This window comes from Ambystoma mexicanum, chromosome 9 (genome assembly GCF_040938575.1).
Source record: "Ambystoma mexicanum isolate Mex_15411 chromosome 9, UKY_AmexF1_1, whole genome shotgun sequence".
In the NCBI taxonomy this organism is placed as follows: domain Eukaryota; kingdom Metazoa; phylum Chordata; class Amphibia; order Caudata; family Ambystomatidae; genus Ambystoma; species Ambystoma mexicanum.
Window position 1 is genome coordinate 792,098,919 of NC_090931.1, and position 25,348 is coordinate 792,124,266.

The 25,348-nt window shown below is 45.1% G+C and overlaps 1 protein-coding gene across 3 annotated transcripts in view; it reads left to right on the forward strand.

The window, feature by feature from the left end:
* The window catches only part of VPS8 (VPS8 subunit of CORVET complex), a 2,529,257-nt gene that overhangs the window by 336,885 nt on the left and 2,167,024 nt on the right, over positions 1 to 25,348 (forward strand). For all 3 annotated transcript variants that reach the window (XM_069615741.1, XM_069615740.1, XM_069615739.1), the window contains exon 9: positions 24,101 to 24,168. In XM_069615741.1, the coding sequence (XP_069471842.1) occupies positions 24,101 to 24,168 (68 nt within the window). The remainder of the gene's footprint in view (positions 1 to 24,100; positions 24,169 to 25,348) is intronic.

Sequence of the window (25,348 nt, forward strand, 5' to 3'; positions counted from 1 at the left end):
GGAAAGAAGTGCTAGGGCACTGTGAGGATTAGAAATGAGACGCATACACAAAATTGGTAGTGTTTTCAAAATTGGACATATTTATTAAAAGGAAAGGTTTGGATAAAGGCCTATCTGTCCCTATCCTAAAGAGAGTTTCCCTACCTAGGAAAATAAGACTAAAGATCTATCTGCGTCTTGTTGTCACAATTATAAACACTGTCCTTGTGTCAAAAACATTAACCTGACCCTCACACTAAATAAAACAACTAAGAGTGTAAGAAAAGTGTCTCTGACATGAGTTTGGTAAAACAGTGTTCAAAAAGCAAATAGATTAATTCAACAAAATAATCCTTACATCCAAAGGGGGTTTTCCCTTTCCCCTGGATGTCTCGGGTAGGATGGCACAAGTGTTCCTTTCAAATATGGGCTCCTGAATGATAGCAAAGTGTCTCTTTCAAACGACCACTTCTCAAGGATGGAAAATGTGTTTTTTCAAAGCATCTATCTCCTAAGGATAACAAAAATGTCTCTTTCAAACCAATAACTTCTTTTGGAGAAACCCCTGGTATACTCTCCTGCTGTCTCTTTGGTATGGATTACCTGGTATACTCCCCTCCCAGGTATCCCTTTCAGGGGTCTACAGATCCCCTGGTATACTCTCCCCAATTGCCCATTGCCTGAGGCACATCCTTCACCAGGGCTTCTCTTCACTGTTTTCACTGTCTTTCCGTGTACCAGGTATTACTTGTCCCAACTTTCCCCACTTTGACATTTCAAATATGGAGATTTGCTCAAGTTTGGTCTTTCATTTCCTTCATTAACATTCATTGGCTTGTTGAAACACTTGCCCCAACCTTCCCAGTATTGACAGCTCGCATATGAGGACTTGGGCAAATTCTTTCTTTGTGTTCTGCTTATTTGAAATTCAATACGAGTTCTTAAAGCTTCATTTGCCAGTCGGAATGCCCCAGGGCCTCCAGTATCTCTGGGCAGAGTCATTGGTGTCTGGCACTGCATCCGACCAGTATCACGTTGCTGCTGTGACACTTTCACCTCGGGATGGTGTTTTCTGTGATACAGACCTCCTTTCAGCTCTCTGCGCTCATCTGCCAGTACACCTGCTGATCCAATACTTGACCACTTTGCCAGAAGCTTGTACTCTGCTGCTGGTTTACCAGCATTCCTCTGCCACTGCCTGCAGCTTCCTCTGTGGACCAGCAACTCTCCGGTGAGCACTGACAGCAAGCGGCAACTAGGCAACCCATGTTACCACCAGCGCGATCCTTTCTCACACCTTTGCCTTCTCCCTCGGCTTCGCTTCCTTCATTTTCCGTTTGACTTCTCTCAATTCGGTAAAAGCGGAAACCATTTTTAAATGTCCTGCATAGTTGAGCCTCTTCAAAACAGCTAGCCTGCATATTCAGTTTAGTGTTTGTTTGCTCCAAATTAACTAGTTTCTCCTCTTCCTCCCAGTACTGGAGGTTTTATGGGAGTTAGAGTCCATAAGACTTCTACCTGTTAGGGACAGTTTTTCTAAAGTCCAACTAAGGGCTTCATAAAACCCTATCTGAGACAGTACAACACTCCACTCTTAGTTTACGGCTGTACCACCTGAGAACATTTGGTAGCGTAGATAGAGCAGCCAGCTTTCTCTTATGAGGGAGAGAGGGTTGTAGCTTAGTACAAAGAAACTGTAGCATAGATATGGTCCAAAGAAACACTGAAACACTATGGGCCACATTACTACCCTGGCAGTAGCCGTGCTGTTAAATTGGCACGACTGCCGCCAGGGTCGTTTTTTTTCTGGCATCTGGCAATGGGGCATTACAGCCCCGGCGGTCCCGGTAATTCCCCATAGCCAGGCGCAGGGTAAAATTACTCCCCATTTGAGTCCCATAGGACTCAGTGGGGAGGACGGATGCATGGGCACTGTTGCACACAGTGCCAGTGCATCCGTCAAGTTCTGCGAGCGGTTGACCTGGCGGGCGGAAAGGCACCCGCTCGCAGAACCCAGAGTATGCCGGTCTGGTAACAAAGGTGCCGGTAGCTTACCGGCACCGTTTTTGCCGGACCGGCATACTCGTAATGAGGCTATATGTATTGTCAAAATAAGTGGTTTATTTAAATACAAGTAGGACAAGGTAAATCCTGGGGTAACTTAAGTACTATAACATATCATATGAACAAAACTATAAAAACCAACTCAATACTTAAGGTTATACTTTGGTTTGAATACCATATTAAGAATAGCAATCAGCAGTCCAAGATGGGTCAAACCTATAACACATTCAGAATGGCATTCAACTATTATTGGGGAGTAAAACCACAGATGGTTACTTTTAGATTACATTTAGTAAATCAAGCGTAGTACACCCTATGGATTATAACATACAGTGTTATTCACTTTCAGAGTCACTCACTTATACCAACACTGGTTACAAGTATCTCTTGTAACCCATGTAACTTTTCTTCTATCAAGAATGGATACAGTGACCAGACTATCACTTTTAAGAACACAGTTCGGGGGGAGGGGTTAAATTAACCTGTGTATTACCGTGAGGTCTAAAGCTACTCAAGGATAAGTATACACACAGTATAACTATTTTAGAAGTGCCCTAGAGCAATTCAGGGACAAGGAAAGCACAACCCAGTGTTACAGGTTCAGAAGAGCAGTATCTATTCAAGCTCAGTATAACCCATTGAGGTTTATACTATTACACTGTTTCTAAGCATATGAATAGACAGTTTAGCCAGTGATACTTTTCAGAAGTGTTTTATACAATTCTAAGATAAGTAAGAACTCTAGCGGACACTTAAAAGGCAATAAGCAGTTCAAGGTAAGTACAAGACACCTATGCTTTGAGAGGGTCAGTATGTAACTCTTGGACAAGTATTAACTCAAGGACTGTTTTAGATATGTATAAAGTATATCAGGCAAAGCAAAACCCAATAGTACACTTTAAGACAAACTCCGTTATTAAAGGTAGGTAAACCATAGTGTTACGTTTTTACTCTCATTCAGTTAAGAATAATAAAACAGTACCAACATAATTACTTTTAAGAAGAGTGTAACACTGGTCATAGTAAGTAAAGCAACGTATATACTTTTCTAAAGGATCAACCAGCAACTTAAAGGTAAGTAATAACTTTTGTAACACTTTGTAACTTATTCTATTTCAGAGATAGTTACAACACTAACTCTTTTACAAGTAAGTGCTTTTCACTTGTTATAGTCTGCAAGACAGAAGCCTAATCATTTCTAATCCTTCCCTAGTCTATAGCATGAGTTTTCTCTGCGGCAGAAGTGGGACCCTAGTGGTCTACGAGCCCGCTGTAGGCAGGTCAGTATAGGGTTCAGATGCAGGAAAGTCAAGAGTTCCAGTGTATCTTCAACAAGTAAGTATTCGATTTAGAGTTAGTGAAGTGTTCAGGGACTTCACTGCAGGCTCCCTATATGTGTTCCAGTATTAGGCCTGGGCGAATGGTATGGGTAAACTCCCAACCACCTCAATCGTCCATTCAGCCTCTCAGGATTCACACAAGGCTTAAGGGAAGTATTACCCAAGCCAACACATTACCTTAGGAGAAAAGAAGAGCTTCTGCGTGGGTGCCTTCAGGATGCAGCAGCACAGGACCCGCTCCATGTATTCTTGTCTGGAGACGTAAGAAATGGATACTGGATGGGAACTTGCAGCAGCAGTTGCCAGAGGAGGCTTCCAGCAAAAGATTCCTCCCAGTTTCTCGCGGCTTTGTGGATTTGACGCCTTTTTACAGGAACCAGATCATGGACAAATATAGCCGGTCTGATTCTCTTTGCTCTCTGTCCTGCACTCTGGTGAGGGGATTTCAGGGATTCGAATCGTGTCACATGAGGTCCAGCAGGAGTCCGCCAAAGTGTCAGCATGATTCGGACTTCGGAAGACCATGCACTGCACCTCTGCTCGAGGTCCCCCGGTATTGGTGTTTTGTAGCCCAGGAAGGTCACAGCATGTCGAGGGATGGCTCGTATTTCAGGTCTTCTTGGGACTAGTGGATCACACCAGCCTCTGGGTAGGAGTTATCGCATTTGAGACCCCTGAGGTCAATTGAAAGGAAAGGTTGCATCACATTCTGGTTACACAGCAGGCTGTGCGGTCGCTGGACTTTGCTATAGACGTCTTTTCTTCATCATCCTCTTCGAATTCAGTTCCAGTGGTCGACTTGTTGGCAGCTTACAGGTTTGCAGTATTTATCGGGAACTAAAGCACAACTTCTGCAAACTCTCCCTGCAGTTTACAGAAGGGGCAGTCTGGCTGTCCAATAAGGACATCCAGCCCCCCCCCCCCAATGGTAACTGGTTCCTTTCAGGCAAGGTGAAAGACAAAGGGCTGCAGAGTTTTGGACTCCTCCCTCTCTTCCTGCCTTTTCAGACACTCTGGCGCCTCTGCTGGGATACAAAGGATTCCAGCGGAAGACTAAACTTCAACAGAGGTCGTTCCCACCTAGAATGGCAGAAGACCACAGAAACAACGAAATGGTGACAAAAGGAGCCCACCATTGTAGCAGAATGGTGGCCCTCCTGTGCATTACCGAGGCTGATTTGACAGCCTGCGAGAAATGATGACTAAAAGTCATAAAAGTAGTTACACTGCCACCAGCCATTCAAGTGAGAAAAATGTTACCAGGTAAGGAAGCAAGGGGATGCATTGTATCCTCCCAGCACCCACATAAGGTGGGGTGTGCTGGTGCACTAAAAGCAATGTAAAGTGCATGAGACTCCCACTTTACTTCTTGGGAACAGTAGTTCGCCCAAGAGAAATTAACTAGGAAAGCCCAAAAGTTATAGAAAACTATAACTCCAACCCCACGCTATGGAGAGACATAAAATGGTCACCCATAAAAAAAAAAGTAAAAGACTTGGGTGAGAGGGGAAAAGGATTCCCACTCTCACCTAGGAATAAGGGAAAAAGAATCACAAAGTCCAGCAAATTGTCCTGGCGTTGACAAAGGTCAGGAAGATTTATCACTTAGATGACAATCTAACCTAGCACTACCCTAAGCCCATGGCATGTTTTCTTTGTATAATAAACAACTTTAAACTTTACTCTTTGGTTGTTGCTGTTGTTAAGATGGAATTTCAAAGTCAACCCTGGGTTGGATTTTAGGAGGCCAACCTATAATGGTGAACAGGAAAGACTCTGAAGTCTAGCCAAGCCCAGTCAAGGTAGGTAGCAGAGTGGTAAGGCTTCAATCTTAGGAGATGTGTGATGGTGGTGTAGGGCTGCACTTACTCGACACAGAGCAAAACAATAATTCCAGTTAGGCAGGTAAGTACAAAAATATGCAATGGCTTATTAGGCCTTTAAAATTCACAAAGAGCAGTAAAACCTTTAGGCAAATATTGTTTACTAGAAAATACATATATACGTTCACTCTTGTGAGGAGATAGTAAAGCATATGATTCAAAACCAGTGCAATTAAGGTAAGTAGTCAGATGAATAAAACACAGTAGAAACACTTTAGAGCAACACTAACAGTTCCACGTTACTTAATAAGTCGTGCTGTGAGATGGGTTGGGGCCTAGTGCCCCAAAGTCATCAGTTTTAAAAGATATATTGTTCAGGTATGTTTATTATGTGATTGGAAAATGCCAGTGGTTGCGATTGGAGTTCCAAAAAGTTAAGGAAAGTTCAGTTAAGTATGGGTGAAACTTCTGAACTAGACCACCACTATCTAAGTCAGGCAAAAGAAAGACCGGGCCAGGACTTTACGCCCATGTAACCCTATAAAGGAGGGGTGGCAAAACAGGAGTGTTAACTAAGTGCCCTTATGCTGATTTTCCAATAGACCATTTCGGGCGCACTTGGTTCTGTGCTTGGTCCGGTCGAGGGAGTGCAGGGGACGTGGGTACAGATGTCATTTTCAGATACAGGATTTAGTTTTTCTCTGTCGCGGTACCTGTATTACGGTTCCAGAGACTGACCAGCTGGTTACCCATGGCATGAAATGAAGAAGAGATCTCCAAGGAGCGAAGAATACCTCAATTCAGTGGGATTCACCATGGTATGATATGATATGGCATTTGTAACGCGCAGTGTTTCAAGGTGCAACGCAGCAATGGCGGGGGAACAGAGGGAAGACTGACAGCAATCTTACTAGGCCAAGTGTCATTCAGATCACGCAAGCGCAGAGGAAGGGGGAAGAGGAAAAGTGCGGAGTGAGAGGGGGGTTGGGGACAGTGCAGTACAAGGGGTAATAGAATAAATAAAACAATAAGAGAAGCAGGGCCAGCTGGTGGCAAGTGCAAGTTTAAGTACAGACATCAGGTGTCAAGTGCTGGTGGGGGACTGTAGGGATACAGAAAACAGTCCCCAAGTGCAGGGTTTGCCCGGGAGGCAGTGCAAGTGTGTAATTGGCGGGGGGGGGGGGGGGACCTGGGTCTGCGATCAGGGAGTGGCCAGATTACCAGTACAGATTCAGCCAGGAATTTGGCAGGCTATCTCTGATTAGCGAACAAACGGAGAAGGCCCTGGATGAGTTTTGTTTGGGCTGGAAGGCTGTAAATGCAGGAGCAGGGGACTTGTAGCATAAGTTGAATGTCTCCCAGTTCCAGTGATTAACTTGGAATGGTGACCGATGCAGCGAGTTAGCTCGGGAGAGAGCTTGTCAGTGCACCGGATGTTCCAGGGACAGTTACAAAGGCTCAGCAGACACATATACTTGAGCAGGGGCTGGGATTGGTTGTTCCTACTGGTTCAGGGGTAAAAGCACTGATAAGTACCTTCTTGAGATCAGGACAGAGGAGCAGGACATCACTGGGACTTGGCTTGAATTGATGCTGGTCAGCTGCAAAGGTCGTCCTCTGGCTGTTGGTGGCTGCACTTCTTCATAGGCGTCTTGGCTCCAATGTTGATCTAACATATGGCTGAAAGATTTGGACTGAAAGCGTTCCCAGGTCCACCACTGATAAGGATCTGCACCATTCAAACGAACAGTGGCTATCCAATCATGGTTAGTAACTGACCACAATCTGCCAAGCAACAGACACCCAGAGTTCGGATGTAGAGTGGGACCAGGCCGTCCCAGTTCCGACATCCAGCCACACACACAGACCGCCACTTTTCTCAGGAAAGAGAGAGCTTGAACTGCAAAACGCCATTCACTATATGGCAATTCCAGACCCAAGAGAACAGGACAGGAAGAAAGCCAATGAACTATATGGTGTGACAAATCAAGGAAGTTTGTCTCTTCTCCCCAAGGGGTCTCTGGGGGGGCTGTGAGGCTAGAAAGCTGGGGCCGCTCTGCAACACCCTCCCTAGGGGCCGAGGCAAGCGGGAACTCACCAGGAGAGACTCCCCCTTAGGACAAGGATTCCTGTTCCTGTGAGGAACTTCCTGGAACAAGAAGCAGGATGGCATATATGGGACTGTCAAACCTATCAAATAATAAGTACCAAGACTGGAAAAAAGGGGTGGGGGTGGTGATGAAAGTTGGACAAAAATTGGTACTGGGAAATGTCACACTTTGCCTGAATCCCCCGTGAAGGTTGGGAGGGATTTTCTGAATTACGCTGTCCCTATATCCCAGGGCCTGACTAAGGAACCTATGCCCCTTGGGAAGGAGGTGTTCCCAATTTTCAAGACCCTCAAGGAGAAAAGAAGGGACCTTGCCTTGAGATCAGCGATTAATGCTGACCATAAAAGTACAGCGGGATACAGCCCCTGTTGCCAGACACAAAAAGGGGATCAATCCTAGTACAGACTCAAACAAAAGACAGGGGGACTAACATAAGAGCAACACAAAGGTGAAATTTGTGGAGGAGCCATATTAGGAATTGAGGAATATAATAACAATCCTCTAAACCGTCAGCTAATACTATTGGTGTTCGTGGTAATACCAAGCCTAAGGTTAATTCGATATAATGATATAAAACCGGCGGTTTTCATCTACGAAGATAGCTTGAATGTTGTAAAAGTGTGCTTATGTTCAAACATAGTAAAGAACATAATTCTTGCTGAGGGTGAAGCTCTACTGTCAATGGGGTATGAGATCTTTGAGAAACTAGTGACTCCCTCTCCCCTGCCAAGTAGGGACTACATCAGTGACAACTGGCCATCTAGAGATTATACCCAATATTTGACAGTTAATCTGCACACTAACCAGTTCAGGGGCCCCAGAAGTCGTATTCCAATACACACGAGGGCGAGTGAAGAGCTAGCTATGATTGGGTCAGGATTGTGAACGAACTACATGGGGAAGTAGTTGGCTCTGATCCCCGCGCATGATTACCCCTAACATCAATGGTGTCTTGGAATTCGAGGGGTTGTAACAATATCTCTTGAAACAAAGATGTTTTAAGTGCCTTTTATATTGTTTACCTGCAGGAAACCCTAATGCTCCCATCATGGATGGTTGAGGTGTTTGCAATCAAGGCTGAACGGGGTGAAAGAGGCTGCCCCTATGGTGGGCTTCTGACAGCCATTAAACATAATCAGGGGATTGAAGCTACTCCAATTAACTCATCAAGATTGGATATGTTGATTACGCTCCTGTCGTGAAAACCGTCGGCTTCAGAAAAGTTAACAAAGTCCCTTTTATTTAATATCTACTTTAACCCTGATCGTGTAGGTTTGGAGGATTTTCTGTCAGACTTCTCTTACTCTATGCTTGGTGAAACCCTGGAGGAAGGGACCTATGTTATAGTTGTGGGAGATTTTAATGCAGAATGTCTTAAGCATTCCTGGTACCAGCTAAAAAACTCCAAAATGGGAACCAGATCCAATAAGAATTTCTGACATGGGATTTGGTCCTTTTGAACTGAGTCCTGCAGCCAGATATACCGCCTACCTTTTCGTAGCACAACAATCTCTGGCGATCGACTATTAACTATTTTTGTGTCCTCAGAGCCTTTAGCAAGGGGTGGTACTCTGGAGGTATGGTGTACTCAGCTAAGCGACCATTCAATGTTAGTATACACATTTCCAGCCATATGGTCTTGCCACGTTTGCACTGTGGAGCTTCAAATAGTGGTAAGCCTGAGGGACCATAGTGTCCGTTGGCAATACAGATTTGCCGGACAATTCAATGGGTTAATGAAATTTAAGCTCCAAGAAAATATGCCCTGACTATGCTCTCCCTAGTACTCTGGTCCCACTGTTCTTTCACCGTTGCGATCCTTTATGCTCTGCAAGGTCCCTGGCAAAAGGTGTATGCTTGGGTGTCGACACACACGCTTTTGACAGTGCAATAAGGCTTCGCAAGAAAGAGTTGAGGCTGAACTTTAAGGGGCTGAATAAAAACAGCATCTCCTTTTTTTGCCACAAGGATCAGTGGCGCACATGTTTCTGAGTGTAAAGACCGGAGGAGGGGTCTGTACTTCCGCTCTCTATATGGTAGAGGAAAGGCACAGAGGACCCCTGCCAAGATTCTCTATTATTGGTATTGTGGTCGAGCAATCAAGGCCTAGCTTCTCAGGAGGTGATACGAGCTGGTTCTTAAGTACAGTGTAGTCCCCAAGCACCCACAAAGGAATGTCCACACACTGTATCGGTTAAAACACAGTCTTTATATCATTAATATTCAAGGTCACGTACACTATCACGATAACTCACTTTGTACTCCGAAAATCAACAATGGTAAATATATACAGTTCTAAAGTGGTACCACTAACGTTATCAGATCTCATTAAAGTGCATACGGTCATAATGACACACAGATCAAGATAAAGAGGAAACCAACCTTAGAGAGAGGAAGGAAAGCAAGATGGTTGAGCAATGGCAGAATACTGGCCCTGTTACCTAGACACAGTTCTGTGTGGCGATCCCCCCACCTGGGCAACCTGTAGAAGAAAGATACAAGCCCAGTCCATATATTGTTCACACTAGACTTTCCAATAGTTCTGCAACCCCAAAATACCTTGGCGTTGTAGCGTTCCGCATCGGGGAATCGACGGCCCTTCTTGAGTGCCCTCCCTTTCAGGCAGCAGTCACGGGTCGTCGAACGTCCGACGGAGAACAGGTCGAGCTACAACACTGAAGTGGCCGCGTCGTTCCTAGCGGTGCTCGTTGACGGGGAAGTGCAAAAACGTCCTGCAAGGAAGAGGTGTGCAGGGCACCTTGGTGACGATAGTTCTGGACCGCAAAGAGTTGAAGAACTGTGGCCCAGCAAGGGCGTCGAGTCGTCAGCATCTCTGTGGTCTTTGGGTGGTGGGAAACCCACCGGTGGATGCTCCTCGGCGTGTCAAAGGTCAGGCCTTCTCCAGCAGGATACAGCGGCGACGATGCGGATGAGAGCGTCCTTGGATCAATGAAGTTCTTAGGCAACAGGAGCACGGCGGCTCCAGTCGGCAACGGGGGTCAGCGACAGTGGCGGACAACAGTCCGGGCGCTTCTCCTTGGAGTTCCGCAGCAATCCCTGTATCAGGTCAGCAGCCTGTCGAAGGTCTGTCTACCAGGGAGCTTAGGCAAAGATCAGCTGTGCATGATGGTCCCTCGTAGGGAAGAGGGTGCCTTACCAGGTCCTCTCTGGGTCAGTCCTTGAGGCACAGCAGCTTTCAGATTGCGAAGGAGAGCAACAGCAATTCTTCTCATCCAGCAGGGCTTCAAGATCAAGCTTCAGTTACTCCAGTTACTCGTCGTAGTGGACGTCCGCTTCTGAACACGATTCCTAGCAGTGAGAGGTCCCCAGATATACTGTTGATCTCCCATTCAACACTCCAAGCTGCATTCATACCATTTTCGGGCAGGGCTGTCTCAACCATTGTGTCAAACACCAGATACTAGACAGCCACAACATAGAATGCGTATTCATCACACACTCCGTTCACCCAGGTCCCACCCCACAACATACGGTCGTTGAGAAGGCTCCAGCCAGTCTGGTCGGCACTGCCCCACACTACCACATACGGAACTTCCACCCAACAGCCAGTCAGGGGGAAGGGATAGAGGCAGGTCTTCCCGGGACTTTGGGAAGATCAAGGTGACAGGTGATGGAAGGCAAGAGGCCATGGGGGCCATTTTGTCTCCATCAGGAATCTACCGATTCCAATGACGGCCTGGGCATCCCAAAATGGAGGACGCTCAGGGCACCAGTCATTTCAGCACGGAGCTGCCACCGCTCGTACCCTGCTCTGTGGGTCACACACAGGTGCCCAAAAACATACACTGGGGGCACAGGGTTGTACCCTTACCCATGGGTGCCCTAAGGTTATCCCACGGGTCTGTTCACCAAACCAAAGAGAGAGCTGCACCGCCAGGAGTCCCACATGAACTCCTGCGCGGAAAACACAACAGAACACATGATAAAAAGCAGTAAAGGACAAGGATACGGAGGCCCTGTCCCTCCGATGCATTTCCAGCATCACACTGAGGTCGATAAATGACACAGAAAAAATGCTAGGATGTTTGTCGGGGTCCAATTCAGTTAACTTCTGGCGGTTGATTAGGTCAAACGGGATTGACCCGTTCTTGCAGGTACAATCCATATTGAAGTCAATCTGGGTCGACCACTTTGGATAACTATAGAAGGCAGATAAAGAAGGGTGTAGAGTGGACTACAGGAAGTCGTAGCTGGGTGCGCGCACCTGGGATTTCGATAACTTGCTGACCCTTATTGGCTCTAGTAAGAACTCTAATGCTCCTGGCCAGCATGGCTTGTCAGCTATGACATTGATGTCTGACCCCACACTGTGAAAAAAGATCATTTGTCCCGTTTTTGAATGAGCTATCCAAGAGTAAGATCCCTTTCAAAGGAGGGGACAGATTCTCACCCCTTCACTTCAGGCCAATATCACTATTGGACGCAAAATGTAAAATGTTCTCGGAGCTGGTCCTACAGGATTTGCTAATCTGAGCTCATAACCTAGGCAAGCTTGACTTCTTACAATCTGGGTTTTAAAAAGGAGCGGGACGACTCTAAACAGTTTTTTGGTAAACCAACTAGACGCCCAGGCATGGGACCAAAAACAGGTTTTATACTTGGCATTTTTAGATGTAACTAAGGCGTACGGCTATAAATTTGGGAGCTGTTATGGGCAAAACTATCTAAGCATGGCTGCCCAAGTGTACTGATAGATATCCTTGCATCACTGCACAGGGACACAAAGATCAGGGTCAGACTTGACGCCAGTGGGTCCTGCACTTCCTGGATTTCCATGAATAGGGGACCGCGTCAAGGGTGTGTCCTGGCGCCTTTTCTATTTCATTTTTATATAATGGGCCTTTGCTGGGAATTTGTCCCTACGAACTCCCCCCTCTTAGGTCAGACTAAGATCCAATGTTTAAACTATGTGGACGTTGTTGTAATTTTTGACAAAACTCTGATCGAACTACAACAGGCCCTGGATGCATTAAATCTTTACTTCAAAAGGCTGGACCTCAAACTAAACAGTGCCAAATCAAAGGTCCTGATCTTAAAGTGCAATCAAAATCGAAATCCTATACATGGATGGTCCAGGAGCATGCCCTGGAAACACTTAAGGAGTTTCAATATTTGGGCATTATGGTATCATCTAACAAATGTAAAGCTGAAACTTATAGGAAATTCAGATTGTTCTTTATGGCTTTGGCCTCACAGCTGCAACTGCTTGACAACAAGTCGGGTCTCTTTTCAACGTTACCCATGCCTAAATTGTACAGGCAAAAAATCCTTCCAGGTCTTATCTTTGGCATGGAAAATTTGGGCGTTACCATAGATTGGTCAGCACTAGAGGCCCTCCTCTGGAGAAGGGCCCTGCACCTGCCCTTTCCCTTCCTATGGGAGAGATAAAGAATGAATTGGGTCTGTTGCCTGCTGGTTCTTTGGTTGAATGGAAAAGTTACAAACCTATGCTCTAATACAGGCACCCCCAAATGTATCATTGTACATAAAACTGGGTCAAGAACTCCCCAAAGCAATCTGTAAACCAAACCACTAGTGGTCTGGAAGGTAAACTGAAAGTTGATTTTAACAAGGATTGATTCCTCAGCTGCTGAACTTTTGAAATGTAAGTAAGTTATAAACAAACAAATGGTTAAAAAACAGGACGATCCTGATTAATTACTGCTGTTTCAGTGACCACTTTGAACATAATATAAAAAGCTTTAACAACTTGTCTCCCTACCTGAGAAAGCACCCATCTAGGGACTTTTGAATGAAGGCCATGAGACTAAGATTCAATTTATACTTGACAATGGAGTTTCAAGGTTCATGAGAAGGCCTGGCTTCTAATTCGCGATTATGTCGCTTCTGTAACAAGGTGCAGGAATCACTAAAACACCTATGTGTGGAGTGCCCTAAGATCGCACAACTCTGACACGAGAAACTGGGTAGATGTGTCTCCAATCTCTGGGTCACACCTGAGGACCACTTATGAATTCAAATGTTATACCTGAATGAAATAAGTCTTTTAATGGCAACTTGAATTTTTAGAACAAATCCTATCCCCGACTGTGGAATCAAAAATCTATTTTAACCTGTATCCAAATGTATTTAAGGTGTATTTTGTAAAAATGAAATAATGTATAAATGATGTGGAAAATGTGATGTAAATATGCTTGATGACTTGTGTGAAAGGTTTTCAATGTTAACCAAATGCACAATAAAGAAATTAAATTAAAGAAAATTAAGTACCAAGACTCAGCTAAAGAAGAAGCTAACAGATGCTATTATCCAGAATAAAGAGAAACTGTCTCCTTTAACGAAATTAACCAATTCACTTTGATGAGTGGATTAAAAGACGAGCACTCGTCAGTTAGAGCGATAACACGGACAAGAGAAACATCTGTCGGAAGCAGGGGAGGTCCCCTGAGAATGTGAACCTGGGAGGAGGCAAAGCCATAACAGGAAGGAGAGCCTGCAAAATCCAAAGTTCCTAGGAAGCAGCACAGGGAAGGCTGAGAGACCATCGTAGCCGAGAGCCTAAGAGAAGCCGAGCCAAGTGGGGCTTGAGATTTGGTGGTGGCGCAACACTGAGAGTTGTGGTGGCCTCATAACAGCCTGCTCTCATAACAGCCTCAATAGCCCATAGGAAAGCAGCAGCAAGCGTTGCGGTTCTCCTTTGAAATACAGAGAAGCTGAGAGGAAAAGCAAATAGGGAAGCCACAGCAAGCGGCGCTACTCCCCTTTGAAATATGTAGAAGCCGAGAGGAAGAGCAAAAACACCTAACAAGGACGCTGGGGAGAACAGCTTGACAGTGTGGTGGAAGAAACAGAGGCAAAGCCCTTCAGAACCCCAGAGAGGTTCCCTGATAATATTAAGATAACTGGGGACATGGGAGGCACAGGAAGCCAACTGACAGCCATTATATGAGACAGAAAACTCGTCTCAGTACGAATGAGAAAAACATGAAAGTAAACTTGATAAATCCGAAATGTGATAACGTGAGCAAGAGCATAGTAACAGTCCCTAGAAGGGAGGTTAATGAAGGGGAAATATCAATCCAGAATGATATCAATGATAGCAGGAAGAAATTAGAACCAACGTTAACAAATCTGAATACTTGAATTGAGAGAAAGCCGAATAAAAGAGATAACGAAAATAGTGAATAATAAAGCAGGTTTATCTCTACCCTTGGAAGAGGGGAAATCAAATCCTTTGTCAAAAGCAGAAGAATGGGAGATGAGAAAGAAAGAGTATGAGGAACTGAAGGCCAAGGTAGCCTTTATGATGAATCAATATTTTCTTTTGTTTTAAACTTTCTTTATTATAGCACTTGTTATCACATATCGCATAAACAATGCGTAAATAACATAGCAGCAGTCAGCAGCAATAGAAGTATAGTTGAAAACAGGCAATGGGAAAATAAGTAGACCATATTGTCCAAAAATAAACAGGCTGAGGTAGGTAGTCATAGGGTACAATGGAGGTGCCAGGGGAACAAAAAATAGACTTATAGCAGTTTGCTTAATGGTCTTAACGAGTGTGCAGTAGGAAGGATTGAAAGGGCTGCCATACAACCCTAGGACAGCTGCCTGTTGGTTGCAAGGACGTCCATTGAGCCTCATCGTTGGCCCAGTTGACAGCCCATCATAGCCATTGCTTGAATGTCGGAATGGTGGGCTTAAGCCAGTGTAGTAGTAGACACCTCAACACCAGTAGCAGACATATACTAGCAAGTTTATGCTTGGGTCCTGCTAGGTTATCAAACAAGGGAAACGGGCAATTCATGGGGGTGGGCTCAAATATGCTGTTGATCATATCGGCCAGAATAGCACATACCTCCTGCCGGTACCCACCAAGTTTAGGGCAGCTCCACACCATGGGGAAATAGCCAGCATAATCATCTCTGAATCTGAGGCAGCAGCCTGTGTTGGTCTGAGAGAATAGGCGCAGCGAAGCCGGAGTGAAGTGATACCTGTGTTAATACCTTGAGCTGTATTAAGCAAAATTGGGAATTGTAAGAAACCGCATGGGTTTGCATGCACATGTCCCCCCAGGTCTTGTCAGTTATGTCCAAATTCATGTTCTGTGCCCATTTGGACCAAAGCGTATTTAGGGGCACCGGGACCCGGTTTTTAACCAAGCTGTATAAAGTAGAAACAATACTGCGAGAACCATCCACAGTCATAATATACCCTAGTGTGGGATTGTTTTTGGGTTCCACAGGGAATTCGGCCCACCGCCCCATGAATACTCTACGCAGACCAATGTATCGAAGCCACTGCGAGGACCTATGTTGCACGATGACAGGAATATCAACTGCAGCAAAAACGTTCCCGTCCAGGTACATGTCACCCAATGAGCTAAATCCACTTTGTGCCCACAGTCTCTCTGTGGCATCATCTACTCTGGGGAAGGCCGGTATAAAATTCCATAAGGGGATGTCACTTTGGTAAGGATGAGCCACCACCGCCAGCTATTTCCATAATTTTCACCAGACTAGAGCAGTCACACTCGCAGGGTCGAATGAGCATAAGTCGGCAAACCAGAGAGGGAGCACAATGGACCTAACATTGCAATTCCGCATGGAATACCTTTGAGTTTAACATGCGGATTGGGTGCATTGTGTAGAAACCAGTAGGCCACAACCGGCGCCTGTGCCATTAGCCAACCAAAAGTCGTCGGCGGCAAACCCCCCACATGCGTAGGGGAATGACAAGGTGTCCCATTTAAGGCACACTGCCCCAGAGTGCCAAACAAATGTGCTGCTACTGACTTTCAGCTCCTTGAAGAACTCTGCTACAGACGATAGTGGTATTTTATGAAAGAAATAGAGGAGTTTGGGAAGAGCTATCTCTTTGAGCAAGGGTATTTTATCCGCAATAGATAGCGGTGGCCATGTCCATGCCTGTAGCTTGAGAACAACATGTCACATGTATTCAGCGTAGTTACCCGTCAATAAAGTGGCGTGTTGTCTAGTCACTACAATCCCCAGGTATCTCATCTCGGACGTGGCCCAGGAGAAGTTAAGTAAGTTACGCGGTTTATCTGCGGCATCAGTCAGGGGAAATATTTCGGACTTAGTGCAATTTACACGTAGACCTGACAGTTCCCCCAACGCGAAAACATTGTGTATTATCGGGGCGAGGTGGATCTGTGGGTCTCTGGCATAAACTATTGCATCATCTGCATAAAGGCATATGATTTCAAGTTCACCAGTCATCCGATTGCCTCTGTGTCTCTTTATATCTAATGAGATCTGCTAGTGGCTCTGCAGTGATGGCGAATAACAGGGGTGATAAAGGGCAGCCCTGACGCATGCCCCAGGCGATGTGCAGCGGAGTTGAGAGCATCTCAATTGAGCAAACTCTTGCAAACAGTGACTTATACAGTAGGTGCACGTGTGCGGTGAAATTGGGGCCGAATTTCAATTTTTCCAAGGTGGCATATATGAATTGCAATGAAATCGAAACGAAGGCCTTTGGTATATTGAATGCGGCCACCACTGCTTGAGCATCTGGGTTTATCGGTGCAATGATATTGAAGTGGTAGCCACAAACTGAACACCGTCGACCGTCCATGTATAAAACCGGACTGGTCAGGATGAATTATATGTGACATGTATGGCGTCAGGTGCATAAGTAATATCTTAGCCAAAATGGTAACATCAGAGTTTATTAATGAAAGAGGGTTCTAAAAACCGCAGTCCTCCGCTGGCTTTTTGGGCTTCAGGAGGACAGTGATGACCGCCTCCCTCATGGTGTTTGGGAGCGTTTGAGTCTCAAGGGCCTCAACCCACACCTTATGAAGATAGGGAACCAGGGAAGCCCTGAAATGTATATAGAATTCAGCGGTAAGGACATCAGGACCAGGGGCTTTCCCAGTAAGTAAAGCATCAATTGCTCGAGCAATTTCCTCTGGAGACATTGGGTGGTCTAACTGAGCTGGTACCTCAGGGGACACTTGTGTGAGTGGGAGATTGAGGAATCCGGCAATGTCTGCCGGCGAGCATGTATCCTTATACACATGTAGATTGGCATAGAAGGTCTCGAGGACTTTATTACCATCAGATAACGTGTGCACTAGGTCGCCTGAGCTGTCTTTAATGAGTGGAATGCAGCAACTTCCATTCGCCTGACGGACTGCTCAAGCCAGTAGCACTCACCCCATACCGCCTCGCTGTCGCCGGGGAATCCAGGAACCTAAATTCCCTCTCTGCGTGGACCCTGAATGTGTCCAGCGCTTTGACCTATGCAAGCGTGGCAACTGAGCAGAGTGTTGCTGTTCCAAGTGGCGAAGGGAATCCTCGCTGTACATTATATCCTGCCTGATAGTCTTGAGAACCCCAAACTCTGTGCCCATTGCAATCCCACAAATGTAGGCCTTGAAAATCTCCCACAGTTTGCCTACTGAGGGTACTGACCCCTCATTTGTCTGAAAGTGTCTGGATTGTTTGTTGTATGCAAGTGTTTGTTATGTTGGGTGTGTGTAGTTTGGCTAACCCCTACAGTGTGTATAGTAGTTGGAAGGTATGTTGGAGGGGAGCAGGATCAGGGTGGTTAGTACATTGACTGTTCTCAAAGTTGTTCACAGTATGTCCTGTGAGGATCCAGGAATGGGAACCCGGACACAGTGAGCTCATAGTTTTGTCTATAGACCTTTATTCAAAATAAAAGGGGGTTGCAAAAGGCCTCACTATCCATACTCTAGGAGGTATTTCCCTACCTCAACCAAAACTAAAGGGCTATATGGGGTGTCAAAGTATTCAAAACAAAATGTCCTGTGTCCGAAAATCCTATCCTTGCCCTCACATTCTAGAAACCACGTCTAATATGTCAAGGTAAGTGCCCAAACATTCAAGTTCAAATGAAATGTAGAACTCCAAAAACAAACTTTCCCAATGTATAAAGGTCACAGTTCCAGAGTACAAGTCCCTTCCCCAAGTTTCTCTTGAGAATAAAGTTCACAGTACCAGTGTACAACTCCTTTCCCCGGGTTTCTCTTCAAGACACTCCAAATTCCTAAGGGCTTGAATCTTCCTTAGGTCTATTTCTTCAACAAAATACTTGTATTAAAAAACAACTTTAATGCAAGTCCCAGTTCATAGGAGACCTGGTAACTTCCCTACCAGGATCTTTTTCACTTTGTTTAACTTTGCTTTCAGTCTTGATTTTGCCTGGCGTATTCTCTTGCCAGGACGTCTTCATGTGATTTGTTTTGCACACTTGCAAACTTGACTTTGGCCTGGTGTACTTTCCTGCCAGGTCTGCTCATATGATTTACTTTTTAGACTGGGGGGCTTGACTTTGCCTGGTATACTTTCCTGCCACGTCTTCATGTGATTTACTCCATACAATTGCAAACTTGCTTTAGCCTGGTTTACGTTCATCGGATTTGCTGTGTACTATTGCAGACCTGCTTTTGCCTGGTTTACACTCCTGTCAGGGCTTGCCATCTGGTTTACTTTATACAATTGCAAACTAGCTTTCACCTGGTTTACTCGCCTGCTAGGGCTTTTCATCTGATTTGCTTAATACAATTGTAAACCTGCTTGTCTCTCACATTTATTTACCCTTTTCAGGTAATATTGGGTTTCATATTCCTTCTCATTCACTTCATACATGTTTGTCATTCCCTGGCAGTTTTTTTTTTCTCTCTTGCTCTCTTGCTCTCACTCTTGCTTGCTCTCTCTTGCTTGCGCTCTCTATCTCTCCAGTTCCTTATCTTTCTCTCTCGTTCTCTCTCTCTCTCGCTCTCTCTCGCTCTCTCTCGCTCTCTCGCTCTCTCTCTCTCTCTCTCTCTCTCTCTCTCTCTCTCTCTCTCTCTCTCTCTCTCTCTCTCTCTCTCTCTCTCTCTCTCTCTCTCCTTTTGACGTCCTCACAATCCCTCAGTCAACATCGAAAGGGCTTGAGTTCCCAGGCAACGTTCTCACTCCATGCTGGGTAAATCTTTTAAATGTCCCGGCACCTATCACACGCTCACAAACACTAGAGCGTCTCTGGTGCTTCTTGACCCTGGTGATCTGCATTACTCTATTCAACCTCCTCGTCCTAGTATTTTTAGATGTATGGGAGTTGTAGGAAAAGGGGATACCATGTTTCAACCAATGTCAGATCACCCCCCCGGAGGGTCATCTCCCACCATGTGATCCTCTCCCATGTAACCACCTCCAGGTTCAGGATCAGGGATTGGCTGCCGTCCTCTTGCCACATGGGGAGAGGCTATCACTGGGAAAGGAGTGATGACATCATATGATTCATCACAGTCCTCAGAGCTCATCCAGCTGCAACACAATGGTACCCTCCAATTCTTCCTGGTGCAATACAATGGCCACCCCTACAACTCCTCCATTGTCAACACGCTAGTCACTCCCACAAATTCCTCTAAGTGCAATTCATTTCCTGCGCCCACAAGATCCTCTGTGCGACATAAATTGTGGTTCCGAGTGTGGCAAGATTAAACAACTAGTGTGACGCAAGGCTAATCTTCACAATTCTTTCTTACTGTGGTGCATGGCTAATCTTCACAGTTCTTTTTAAATGCAACGCTTTGCTAGTCTTCCCAATTCTATCTAAATGTGAGGCATGGCTAATCTTCACAATTCTTTCTAAATGTGAAGCATGGCTTATCTTCACAATTCTTTCTAAATGTGACACCTGGCTAATATTGTCATGTTGTGTTATGTTAATTGTCTTGTACCGCGCACCATTACCATCAGTGGTCTGAAGCTGCTCTTGTGGTTTTGTAGTAGAAATGGGCTGGGTAGGTTAGTGAGAAGAGAGGGAGAAGGATAGGAGTTGTGCTTTTCTGTTGGTGCTTGTAGAACTAAGAGGAACTGGCGTCTAGTGCGGGTCAGGTTTCTAGGTGTGTTTGGGTTCTGTGCACTTGGGCATTTGTGTCCGGATGAGCAGCGTCCAGTGATTGGATGTTAGCTTGCGGTAGTTAATGTTGTGTTGTATGGATGGGTTGAGTGCTTCAGTGGAGACTAGGTTGATCCAAGGGATCGTGTGGGGTATGCTGGAGAGGAGTTGGAACTAGGAGGTAGTTGGTCGTTTACATTTTGGTCCCTGTTGTTCTGTTGGGAGTGTCCACTTAGTGCGGGTCATTGGGAGTTGAGCAGCCAAGTTTTCAGTCGTTTTGGGAAGGCGAGTTGTCCTGGTTTCTTTCGACATTGTGTTCTATAGATTAGCGATTAGGCATGAGGATGCCGTTCATCCGAAATTCCTTTTTTTGGTATTGTTGCCTTTCGATTTGGAGGTTGTCAATGGATTGTATGTCTCTTCGTGGAAGGTAGCGGTTGATTTTGTTCTGGAGAAATTTGTCTTTTAGTCCGTGGAGTGATTTCAGCGCAATGCAGAGGGCTTTGAATGTAATTTGTTTTTTACTGGGAGCCAATGTAGGCTTCTTAAAACTTGCGTGATTTGGTTTAGTCTCAGGAGTATTGTTGCTGCAGTGTTTTGAATGTGCTGTAGTTTTTTGGTGAGCAGTTCTAGCATTCCAAGGTAGAGGCTGTTTCCATAGTTGATTCTTGCTAAAACTAGGGAGATGATTGCAGGGGTTCTGTGTGGGAAGGAGGGATAGGGTAGCACCCCTATGACTAGTCTCAGGAGGTAAAACCTATTCTTAGTAATAGCGTTGACCTGTGGTTCCAGTGAAAGTCTGTTATCTATTAGTATTACATGGTTATTTACCACAGTCTAGCTGTGGTTGTGGTGTCCTGTGAGGGTGAGATCATTATTTCCGTTTTGGCTGGTGTTCAGTAGATTTTCATTTTTATGTACAATCTACTCCACCTGTCGGCCCCCCAGCACTTTTTGCTGGACTATTGGATTTTTTTTTATCAGTTCTGCTGAGTGAGTGGGAACCTTTTTCCACACTCAATCATTATTCTACTCTGTCTCTGGGAAACTTTTGTATTTCTTTTTATACCTTTTTCTTGGAGTCCTGCTTTCCTCCAAGTTTTGTAGCATCTGTCATTTACTTTTGCAGCACACATCACTCTCTGTGCAGTGTTGCTGGGGTCCCTTTGAGCTTCCTTTTTTATTTTCTGTTATTTCCTTTGTGGGAACACATTTTCCCAAGGGCAGGGGGATATATTGTACCCTTCCCATCTTTTCTGTTGTGAGATCAGCAAACCCTGCCTTATGTGGCGTGCTGAAAGGTTGCACTGTATCCTCTTTCCCACTGCTCCTGTAACATTTTGGTTACAGTGACACGCTAATCTGAATGGCTGGTGTCATTTGATGTGTTCTACCTACTTTTGTTTAATTTGTGCTTGCAGGCTATACTCAAAGCCGCAGTAATGCACAGAAGGGTTACCATTGACCCAAAATGGCGACTGTTTTCTTTGTTTGCCAATTCAAGATGGCTTCTCCTTTCTTGATCCTTGTTCTGCCGTACAGAGTGGGGGAGGCCTTTGTTTGACTTTTATCTTTGGCGGATTTCCATGGGAAAGCCCACTTAAGGCACCAGTGTGTCAGTGAGGACAGGGAACTGGGGAGGACTCCAACTCCGCTGGTCCTTGTCTTCTGCTGTGCATGCCTGAAACCAGTTCCAACGGGGAGGCTGGCTGTCCTAAAAGGACAGTCACCACCCAATGATTTTGTGTGTATGCATGCTGATTGGCTGGGTTCAAGCATAAGAAGCAAGGGTCCAGAGGTTGAAGGAGAGTCGACCACTGGGAAGAAGAATCCTGATGAAAAAGCTGTCCAGAGACTCCTACAGCACCTTCTAGAGACCACCAGAGCCTGCTAGATTACCGTTGCCATCCTGACCCCAACAGCGGAGCTCTGAAGAGGACTCCCTCCTCCCTTGCGCTTGTGGGCCTAACCAGTCCCAGGACAACCTGCACTTTGAGCCATCCCATGACATGCTGCAACCTTCTCTGGCTGCAATTTGCCAGTAAGCTGGGACCTGCGACCATTGTGCGGTGCATCGTCTTCCGAAATCGAATCCTACCTAACTTTGGTAGACTCCTTCCAGACCTCCAGAGTGCTACGATTAATCTTTTGCTGGTTATCCCTCTGCTTGACTGCTCTGCAAGATCCACTCCAGTGCCCCTTCTTTTGTCATCACAACCAAGAATCTGGCAAACAGGTCTTCTGCTTCTGCGCCATGAGGGCATCCTGCTGTATCATCCTCCTACGGTACTGTGCGACTCTGGGTAGAATTTAACTAGAGTGTTTCTGCTGCTCCTGTCTTGCTGGAGTAGTGATTTGAGCTTTTGGGTCTTCGGCCAACCATGTTCATCTAGGCTGAAAGCATGTGTGCAGTCAGGGGACTGTTCTCAATTTCCCAGAACCCATTTCCAACAAAAAGCTTTACTTGTTAGCAGAAGTCTCCTTTGGAACTACTGACTGTCTACAGTGTGTGCTTTGCTTGTTCTGCTCTCCAATCTGAGAGACTCACTACTAGATACGGATGGAGTGCTAATGCCTTAGGCCTCTGAAAAGTATTTAAAGTCTTGAAAAGTATTTACCTGCTTTCTGTTGGTCTTTAAATACACAGCCCGCGTGCCATGGCTTAGGGAGGGGGGGAAGCTAAACTCCGGCTGCTCGTCTCCAGCAGACTGCAGTAGCTGCAAACAACATCTTGTGAGGTCATCCAGACCGGCGAGCCAGTCCCACTAATACACATGCAAGCAGGGGAAGTCAATATAATCCAGAGGGCACTTGCATGGCATCAAGGCGGTTTCAAATCGCCCCTTGGCCAGCGGGCATGGGAACGAGGATGTGGAATGAAGGGGCGCTCTAAGAAGAGCCAATCAGACAGTATGTTTTGGTGTCCCTGGAAAGTAACACACCCACAGAGTATCCACAATAGCGTTTGCGAAGGTGAACATACGGCATTGCCCTGTGAATGTCTACCATCCCACTAGTTAAGGGTGTCTCGTGTTCCTTTCTTTCTGATGCTGGCCAATGGCAGACGAATAAAGACTCGGAGGTCAGCACAATTATGTTATTACTAATTGCAAACTGTTTGCGGGGAGGAGCAGGAAGCAATGTGGCACCACATGGGGAGGGGATGAGCCCGGAGAGGACACGTCTGTTTGCTCCAATCATGTCTAGCTAATGTATGTCAAGCTATAGGGGTATGAAGCAGCTTAACCAGTAAGCTTCTTGAGAACTGAAAAGACACGATGTCTGGAGTGCAACTGTTTCTAATCTTACAAAAATTGTATTAGCAGTATAAAACTACTGTCGGTTTTGAGCCAGTTTGTCAGCTCCCATCAATCAATTCTGTTCCACTGTGCTGTTTGATTTGTGCTCGCCCAGCTGTAATAAACAGCATTACTTCTTGCACGGTGTACGCTCCTTTTATGGACTACTGGTAACTTATTTATTATGAGCCCGAACATGTCTGGGGATGCTTGTGGTCTCCTGCAGAAGGGATATGACCTAGCAGTTCGGCTGGACTGCCCCTTTTGGGGTGCGACTAAGCCTGATTTGCATATGGTTTTTCTGCTTCTGTAATGGCTTGGCAAGCTGAAGAATGATGGTCTGGAAGGGTTGCCCAGAGCAATGCCATAGGGGAGGATTAATATCAAACCTTCCAGCCATCACCTCTTTTGTTTTGCATAATGCATAGCAGAGAAACCACCTGTTTCTTCTGGCTGACGCTGTGCCACGAGCTGGAGCTCATTTTAATGTTTCAGTCTTACTGTGCAAAGGCTAAGGTAGAACACTTCCTTAGTGATATTTGTCTTTTGTTAAACATTGTGAATTGTGTTTTTGGCTATGTTTTGCTTAAAGAAAATATATCTTGTTTTCTTTCTTTTCGCAGTTTACAGATGACCCAACTCTTGCCATTTGCAATGACAGTGGAGGTTCTGTGTTTGAGCTGACTTTTAAGTAAGTGACAATCAAATTCCTTATTTTTGCGCCATACATCTGTGCCCATGTTACTTGTAAATTAACAGAAGAATCCTACTTATGCCGGCTTCTGATTTCTAGGAGACCCAAGTAAGGTTATTGATATTCACACATTTATAATACATATTAGAGGGTGTTCCGCTTATCAGTGATGCTACACAACTAATTTGATTGGCCAGTGAATTATTTTATCATTGTGCAATTCATGGACTATAAAAATCACATCTTCATGATAACATTTGTCAATAGTAAGTGTACCTTTTTCTTAGTAGTCTGAGGATTTTGATTTCTGTCTCAAATTATGAAGAATGATGCAGTTTGACAAATTTGATTTGTCGGCATAGTTTACACAAACATTCAGTGACTTGAAGGAAACGTCTCAGGACTTGGGTTGCTAGAACATTGGAAAATAACATAAACAATGTGTCGGCTTACTATGGATTTCAATTAAATGACCTGCACGGCCACTCTTAATCACTGGAAGTCAGTACCTCATGAGCTGTGTCCATCCATACAAGTACACCAAACTCCTTTTAATTACTGTACATTTCTCATCTATAAACTTTTATTGAAATTTAGTGTAGGTTACAACATATACCTTATTACTTAAAGGCCATAAGAAAAAAAGAATTCTGAAGCAAATACAACCTAAAATGATTCTCATGTAGCAGCAGTACACATTGTGACAGAAAGGCAGGTTTATCTCACAATTAACGGATAAAGCACAGAGTGAAGTAGTACCCTCTCACCAATGGCACAGATGTACACTAACACTCTGAGCTTCCTTTGCATGTACAGAATCTCATGCTCAAATGTTTGCTGGACATTAAGCCTTCCATCCTTCAGAAGTCGGTAAATGATCGACTGAGGCAATAATAATTACAGTGCTTAGAAGATGAAGGAAGTCTGCATGCACCACTACATAAAGTTAAATACCTATCTGGACTACCTGTATAGGGACATGTCTTGCTTAGTTTCTGTTTCAGTTCCAAATGAAACCATTTAATTATTTTTGTTTTGTACAACGCTTGCACTGGCTGGAGTGTCTGGTTGTGAATGTTAGAATTGTAGTCTTGAAAATTGAAAGATGCTGTGAACCCTGTGATTGGTGTAATGACAACCACTCAAGAGTGAGCAAGGGCCTTTCTGCCGCTTACCA